General features: G+C 53.2%; 1 protein-coding gene across 4 annotated transcripts in view; it reads left to right on the top strand.

Moving 5' to 3' along the window:
• The first annotated feature begins 742 nt into the window (after positions 1–742).
• Positions 743–7,865, top strand: part of LOC103130869 (cullin-9) — an 11,085-nt gene continuing 3,962 nt past the window's right edge. The window contains exons 1-17 of one of the 4 annotated variants that reach the window (XM_016666245.1): positions 743–2,092; positions 2,543–2,679; positions 2,762–2,944; positions 3,487–3,644; positions 3,718–3,916; positions 4,000–4,168; positions 4,401–4,546; positions 4,615–4,741; positions 4,798–5,003; positions 5,282–5,526; positions 5,603–5,720; positions 5,832–6,077; positions 6,259–6,399; positions 6,463–6,627; positions 6,790–6,953; positions 7,024–7,117; positions 7,203–7,277. In XM_016666245.1, the coding sequence (XP_016521731.1) occupies positions 1,927–2,092; positions 2,543–2,679; positions 2,762–2,944; positions 3,487–3,644; positions 3,718–3,916; positions 4,000–4,168; positions 4,401–4,546; positions 4,615–4,741; positions 4,798–5,003; positions 5,282–5,526; positions 5,603–5,720; positions 5,832–6,077; positions 6,259–6,399; positions 6,463–6,627; positions 6,790–6,953; positions 7,024–7,117; positions 7,203–7,277 (2,739 nt within the window). In that variant the 5' untranslated portion in view covers positions 743–1,926. The remainder of the gene's footprint in view (positions 2,093–2,542; positions 2,680–2,761; positions 2,945–3,486; positions 3,645–3,717; positions 3,917–3,999; positions 4,169–4,400; positions 4,547–4,614; positions 4,742–4,797; positions 5,004–5,281; positions 5,527–5,602; positions 5,721–5,831; positions 6,078–6,258; positions 6,400–6,462; positions 6,628–6,789; positions 6,954–7,023; positions 7,118–7,202; positions 7,278–7,865) is intronic. The other 3 variants (XM_016666246.1, XM_007542382.2, XM_007542383.2) reach the window with 3 other exon arrangements.

The raw sequence follows: 7,865 nt of genomic DNA, 5'->3' as shown, positions 1-7,865 counted from the left end.
CGGGTTTATTACCTGCAGCTCAGTTAAGACCAGTGTTGTGTCTATGATCTCCATCTTATGATGCAAAGTGGAAAGATATAAAAGGCTCAAGAGTGGAAGGAATACCTTTAATATCAGTATTAATGGACAAGGATTTACAAGAGAGGCTGAATACACCAGATGAATCAATGTTACACACAATATTGGATTCTTGGAGAAACGTGGTTGAAATTTGTGGATTGGGGACCCAGATTTAAATACTCAGATGGGGTGCCTTTGACTCTGCATTTAAACCGAACAAGTTTGATGGGAGATTTAGAGGATGGATCCAAAAAGGATTAACCTCCTACTATACATTTACCCATAAGGGAATGTTTCAGAGTTTTGAGAAACTTCAGAGATCTAACGGGTTGGAAAGGGACGACTTCTTCAGATTCTTACAGGTTAGGTCCTATTTCAATTGAAATATACGTGACAATTGGGGATCAGCCAAACTTGTTCATGTGTTTTTGTCCTTGTTGAAGTCAGGTTCAAGCAAGAATCTTGTTTCTATACTTTACAATGGTATCCTGGAAGTCAGATTATCCAAACTGGTAAACCACGTTAAAAAAATATTAGTGAAATCATACATTAAATGACCTCAGAACAGTGTATTCATCAAATATATCAACATGTCTGAATAAAACGCACAGAAAGTTCTAACAAACGTTTTTAGTGTAGGAAATATTTATGGTTTTACTGTTAATCTATTAGTATGATTTGTTTTTTAAATGGTGTTGAGAGACTCAAATTACCATCGCTTCAATAACACGTCTCTCTACCTGCTCTTAGATTTTTCAGGCAAGACAAAAGAATGAGCCAAAAACCAGAATGTGAAATCACTCAAGACATTTATTAAATCAATGCATTTGGCCAAATGGAGACACAACTCGCCCACAAACACGGACGGCAACGAGTCCCTGCAGGAGGAGGTCGTGTCTGAGAGAGAGAGAGGACTTCATACTTTTATGTCTCAGCCACAGTAGATGATTGAAGATGAAGAGACTCTGTCTGGTTCTTTCGGTTCTGACGGGTCTGCGGTTCCTGTCCTGATCCATTCGGTCTGTCATACAGCAGCACACTGCGCCGCAACAGACACAGACTCCATCCTCACTGATATTATTCAGCCTGGGATTTGCGTCTTCCTTCTCACGTCTGCATCTTTACGAAAGGTTTTGGTTCTAAGGACGGTGGAGAATCGGGTCGGGGACGTTTTCTAAAGACGCGGGTTGACAGCAGCTCACTGCGGCTGCGTAGTGTCCGTCTCTAGGCAACGGCGCGGGTCCGTATCGTTCTGGGGTCCTTCAGCTCCCGCAACGAGAATTTAGCTGACCTTAATATTTCCTGTGTTTTATTTTGGTCATTATTGCTAAACTTAGTGTTGATATGTGTGTGACAGGCGAGTCTGTTGGGCATTTATGTATCGGTTCAATAGGGGTCGCACATTTAACGGCCAAATATGGGACGACTCCATATTTTACGGGATGGGTGGCAACCCTTCAGGGGTGCTGAGATAAAACAGGGCTAGAATCGCCACTGGAACCATTACATCAAATCTACCAGCAATTATAATCTCAATAAACAAATGTTGCATTTATATGTCTGTGGTTTGTGTTAAAATATTAGCATTTATGGGGCCCTGAATCCCTGGGGGCCTGATGGGGCTCCTTACGCAATATGGATTAAACAGAAGAGCAAGTATTCATTTTAATTGTATTTTTCATCTGTTGTTGAGACGCTACAGTTGTGGGTTTAAATAGCGTTTGGCAGACGGTGTCTTCCAGTAACATCTTTTAATACAAAACCACGTGGACAAGTCCTCTGGGGGAAACCCTCGGTACTGATCCGACGGGTTTCATACTGATCTGATGGGTTAGTGATCCGAGTACCTACCAGGTTAATTATCTGATGGGTAGGATTAGTGATCCAACTGGTTGGGGTACTGATCCGATTTGTTCATCATCTGAACTCAAAGCGGGGCAGAATGAGAACTCCCTCACCCCCGGGGCAGTTTGGAGACTAAAGGAGTTTGTTTTGTTTGCAGAGGTTCTGAACCGGAGCAAAGAGCTGAAGAGTGAGTATGAGCTCGGTTCTGAAGCCGTTTGCTTTTTCTTTTGCTCTCATTTCATTGGTCCCGATGAGGCCAGGGTCCTGGCACGGCTCCCCCTGCTGGATGGAGAACACTGAGTGGGTTGTTAATCTTCTGACTCGACACAAGAGGGCGCTGCTCACTAAAACTAAAACCCTGCAGGTGTAAAGGCATCCAGCAGGGCGCGCCTGAACCCACCAAACCACTCAGCTTCTTCAGATGTGGCCATGTTTTCTTTGAGTTTCAACCATTGAGCTCCTCCCATGGTGGTCCCGGTTCTGACCCGGTTCTGACCCGGTTCCCAGTGAGAGGGAAGCAGAGGAAGGAGTCGCAGCCTGGCTTAATTTTTATTGTTTGTTTGTGTTTGTGGCTGCAGTTTTCTGTTTTTGATTTCACCCCGCTCCATTCAACAACCCTGTGCCGTTTGTCTTCTAGATGGTAAAGAGGGTAAAAACAAAGACTCCCCTGCTGCTTCCTCTTCCTCCTCCTCGTCTTCATCCAAGCCTAAGGTGAAGAGCAGCAGCAGCATTGCAGGCATCGCCCTCTGTTGGCAGGGAGTGGTGCAGCGGCAGGTAAAGCCACACCAACGTAAACCCTGTCATCTGTCCTGTTCAGTCATGAACTTTGAACTCTGCATCATGTGACCTCCACCAGGTCAAGAAGTTCCTGGAGTCCAGCTGCAGCCTGCCGGACTTTGTGGAGCGCTATCGTAGTCTGTACCTGCGCCTGAAAAACGCCATGGAGGAGCTGTTCGGACAGCAGACGGCCTTCGTCCTCGCTCTGAGACACGGCTTCTCTGCTGCGCTGCTGCAGCTCTCCATCCTCAGAGCCATGCACGTGAGTCCAGAACCGGCCGGGTCTAATCAGGAGCGTCCGGCTTAAGGCTCCTGTGGAGGAGTGACACTTCACCCTCCAGAGGAGCTTCAGGCTGAAGAGTCACTCTGACTGGGCCGTCCAGGGCCCCATCCTGTGAACACCTGAGAGGACGGGTCCAGCCTGTCAAACCGTGATCAGTGGATCACGAATGGCTTGTTTCACTCTTCTCTCCAACCACCTGTCCTTTGTTGTCCCAAGTGTGGACATGTCTGTGTTTAAACCAATGTTCCTCGTCCTCACTGGTCCTTGAGACATCAGTGAACCAGACCACGGTTCTCTGGTGTTTGAGCCTCTGTCTACGGAGCAGCTGTTTATTTTGTCCAAAGTGGACATCTGAATGTCCTCAGTCTCTCCAGCCACTGATGGAAGACGGTGATAATCCAGGACTAACTCAGATTTAATCCAGGCTTTTCCAGGTTTTCTGGTCGCCCCCTTGCTTTGTGTCAGTGAAGCTCAGGTTTCCAGAGTCTGATGGCTCCTTTCCTAACTTCCTGTGTCTGCAGGTCAGTGAGCGTTTCGCTCAGTACATCGACCAGATGATCCAGGCCAGCGCGGCGCCCTCTGGTGGAGTGGAGACCCTGGAGCGACTGCAGCAGTTCCTGGAGCCGATGCTCTTCCTGTCGGGCCTGGAGCTCGCCAACACTTTCGAGCATTTCTACAGGTAGGAATGCCCCAGCAGAACCGACCCAGTTCCATAGCAGCGATGAGACTCCGCCCCCCTCCTACCTGTGCAGGTACTACCTCGGGGACCGGCTGCTCGCCCAGGGCAACGTATGGCTGGAGAGCGCTGTGATCGACCAGATTGGCAGCTGCTTCCCGAGTCGCTTCCCTCAGCAGATGCTGAAGAACCTGAGGGAGTCGGTGGAGCTGCAGCAGGAGTTCCACCTGTACCGGCTGCAGCAGCTGGACCGCCACCTGCAGGAGCAGGACCAGGTAGGGGGCGGCAGGCTGCAGGGGGACAGCAGGGGGCCATCGGCCCTCAGCCTCCTTCCTCCTTTGTCCTTCTGTTGCTGCAGGTCATGGAAGACTGGGTGGAGTCCGAGGAGGAGGCGGAGGTCCAGGTTCTGGTTCTGTCTCCACGGTGCTGGGCCGTGTCCTCGGGCTGCTTCTTGGATGAACCAGCCAAACATTTTCCAGCTGAGCTCTGCTCCTACCTGAACCACTTCACCCAGTTCTACAGCCACAGTGAGTTCCAGTGAGGCCAGCACTGGGTGAACTGGTTTATCTCTGCTTTATTCCTGACTGCGATTAAACCGCTTTAATTGCTGCTTAAGCCACATTCATCCTGGATTAAACCAGGTTGATCTGAACTTAAGCCGGGGTAAGCACTGAGGTTCTGTTCAGCTCTGGTTCTGCTGCTGGTCTGGAGCCGGGCTTTAGTTTAACCAGTCGGGTTTAGTTAATCCCGTGTCTGCAGGTCAGTCCATGTACAGCCTGAGCCACTCCAAGCCTCGGCGGCTGCAGTGGACGTGGCTGGGCCACGGCGAGCTGCGGCTGGGCGGCTGGACGCTGCACGTCTCCACGCTGCAGATGTTCATTCTGCTGCACTTCAACGCTCAGGAGGTGAGGATCCAGCCGGGTCTCGGTGGCGCTGGGGTTCTGGCAGGTTCTGATACGCCGTGTGTCTGCAGGAGGTCAGAGTGCAGCAGCTGCTGCAGGAGAGCGGCCTGTCCGCTGCCGTGCTGCTGCACGCTCTGCAGCCGCTCATCGCAGACGGAGGACCTTTGACCTGCAGCTCTGAGGAAGAGCCCAGCACAGGTAAGAGCTGCAGCCTTGATCCTCCTCTTCCTCTCTAACCTTCCTCCCATCCTCAGCTGTGCTGCAGCTGAACCAGCAGGTGGCGTCCCGCAGCCTGCAGGGCGTTCCTGCATCGCTGCAGCTGCTTCCCAGGCAGACGTACCTGAATGTGGACGAGGACGCGGCGGGAACGCTGGAAAGGAAGAGGAACTTCATCTACTGCCTGATCGTCCACATCATGAAGCAGGAGAAGGAGATGCACATCGACAACCTGGTGTTCAAGGTCAGCCGCTGCCCCACTGCACAGCTGCCCCGCTGCACAACTGCCCCGCTGCACTGCTGCCCCACTGCCCCGCTGCATTGCAGCATTATTTTATTTAGGATCCACATGTAACTGCAGCTTTGCTCATCAATCACTTCATTACATCATTAAAACAATTTTAGAAATAAAAGTAAAACAACAAAACCAACATGGCAGAATGAATGTAACGTCCTCGTTTACATAATTAGCTCTGTGGAAGAGGATCATCCAGGTTTTGCTGTCCTGCTGCTCCTCTGCAGGTCATGGACTCGTGCCAGAAGCAGGAAGCGGCTCGCTCCCCGGGCGGCGGCCGCTTCGGCTGCAGCACCGGCGACGTGCTGTCCTGCATCATGCACGTCATCAACAAGGGCTGCGTCCGCCGCAACGACGACAACCCGCACATCGTGGAGTTCGTCCCCGAGGACCCGGCCACGCCCCAGAAGGGCCACGCCCAGTTCTCCTTCGGCCGCGCCGGCTCCAGGAAGGACAGCGTGGCCGACATCAGGTGTGACCCCTGACCTCATGCACACACACGGCCCGGTTCTGACCCGCTCCGTCTCATTCTGTCCTCATGTTCCCAGTTTGGTACCGGCACCGCTGCGGTTTGAGGACGGGGTTCTGGACTCGGTTCTGTTCTCGATGGGCCGGACAATGACGCAGGAGGAAGTCCGTCAGCTGATGCAGCGGACGGTGCAGCAGGTCAGAGTTCGTCACCGCTGACAACAGCCTGTTTCTTTACGGGTTCTGTGGCGGTTCTCGCCCTGCGTCGCCATGGCGATCAGGCCGCCGACGCTCTCCCTGTCCCCACAGGTGTCGGTGACCCTCAGCCTGGACTCGGACCGGGCCGAACACCTGCTGATCCACTGCAGGTGGAACGTGGACCTGCTGGTGCAGCGCTACACCGACGACCCCGACGCCCTCATCATGGCCGCCGGCCTCACCTGCAGGAACCCGCAGCCGCCCAGCCCCGCCCCCACCTGTCCCGTCTGCCTGGGGCCCCGGGGCCCCGACGCCGAGCCCGTCCCCACGCTGAGCTGCATGCACTACTGCTGCCGGGTCAGAACCGCCCCGAAGCTGTAGGGGGCTGAGACGGAGTGTGTGTGTTCGGTGTGTGTTTGGTGTGTGTTTGGTGTGTGTGTTCAGTGTGTGTGTTCAGTGTGTGTTCAGTGTGTGTTCGGTGTGTGTGTTCAGTGTGTGTTCGGTGTTCTGGTTGTGATTCTCTCTCTGTCCCTTCTAGTCATGTTGGCAGGAGTACCTGACGGCGCGGATCGAACAGAATCTGGTCATGAACTGTAACTGTCCGATCACAGACTGCCAGGCTCAGCCCACCTCCCAGTTCTTCCTCGGCATCCTGACGGACAGGGACACCATCGCCAAGGTAACGCCGCTCGCCGCCCCCCAGCGGGTCGTCCGGGCTCTGACCCCGCTCTCCTCTGCACAGTACGAGAACGCCTTGCTCAGAGGCTACGTGGAGTGCTGCTCCAACCTGACGTGGTGCACCAACCCCCAGGGCTGCGACCAGATCCTCTGCAAGGAGGCCGTGGGCAGCATGGGCACCTGCTCCCGCTGCTGCTGGTCCTCCTGCTTCAGCTGCAACTTCCCCGAGGTCAGAGGTCACGCCGTAGGGCGGGTCGGGGTCGGTACGTCTCGGTTTAAGGGTGGGTCACGGTCCAGAAGCTGCTTCCCGGTCGGCCCCCGGCCGTGTGCTGGTGTCTGTGCGGCTCCTGGTGCCGGCCCGGGTCGCTGACCTCCTGACCTCTGCCCCCAGGCCCACTACCCGGCCAGCTGCAGCCACATGTCCCAGTGGATGGACGACGGCGGGTTCTACGAGGGGATGAGCATGGAGGCGCAGAGCAAACATCTGGCCAAGCTGATCTCCAAGCGCTGCCCCAGCTGCCAGGCGCAGATCGAGAAGAACGAGGGCTGCCTGCAGTACGTGATGAAGATGAAGATGGTGATGATGAAGGTGATGAAGGTGATGAAGGTCTCTGTCTGTTCCCAGCATGACCTGTGCCAAATGTAACCACGGCTTCTGCTGGCGCTGCCTGAAACCATGGAAACCCACACATAAAGATTACTACAACTGCTCCGCCATGGTTGGTCGACTCACCGCCACATCATCACGCGCCTCGTCCAATCAGAGAGCAGCAAGCGCTCACTGTCTGTTCCTCCTTCCTGCAGGTGAGTAAAGCTGCTCGGCAGGAGAAGAAGTTCCAGGATTACAACGAGAGATGCACCTTCCACCATCAGGCCAAGGTACGGACCAGAACCAGACCCAGAACCTGAACTAGAACTAGAACCGTTCCAGTATTTGGACCAGAACAGAGTTCAGCATCAGAACCAAACGGAGCAGTGTGGTGTGGTGCCCGCAGGGGGCGCTGTGCCAGTCCTCCAGACCAGTGGTCCCCAACCTTATTACCGTGGAGGGGGATGAACAGTCAGATCAGGCTTCTGCATGTTGGTGTTCCCGCTAAGTCCTGAATAAACCCAATTTGGTTGTCTCGGTCCTTTTATCGCAGCCTGTGGGGTTTTCCCTGACTGGGAACGAGAATACAACCTGCTGAATGTGACAGGTAGCCAATCAGAAAGCGCGGTGACGTCAGAACAGAGGAAAATCCCAAACAGCTGACATGTCACGCAACTGAGAGTCCGGTGGATATCAGAGATGATGGAAATGTTTATTATTAAATCTAAAGGTCATTATTATGTTTATTCAGTTAAAATGTTAACTATGAAAAAACAGTCACCTCCAAATCATAGTGCAGCAGATGGAGCTGCTGCTCCCGTCGTCTTTCATCCACCGCCTTTTCTTTTTGTTTCGTCTTTTATCTTTTAAAATGTCTC

Source organism: Poecilia formosa, unplaced genomic scaffold, assembly GCF_000485575.1.
Source record: "Poecilia formosa unplaced genomic scaffold, Poecilia_formosa-5.1.2 Scaffold686, whole genome shotgun sequence".
NCBI classification, from domain to species: domain Eukaryota; kingdom Metazoa; phylum Chordata; class Actinopteri; order Cyprinodontiformes; family Poeciliidae; genus Poecilia; species Poecilia formosa.
The sequence above is the reverse complement of the archived record's forward strand: the minus strand, read 5'-3'. Positions and strand labels throughout refer to the sequence as shown.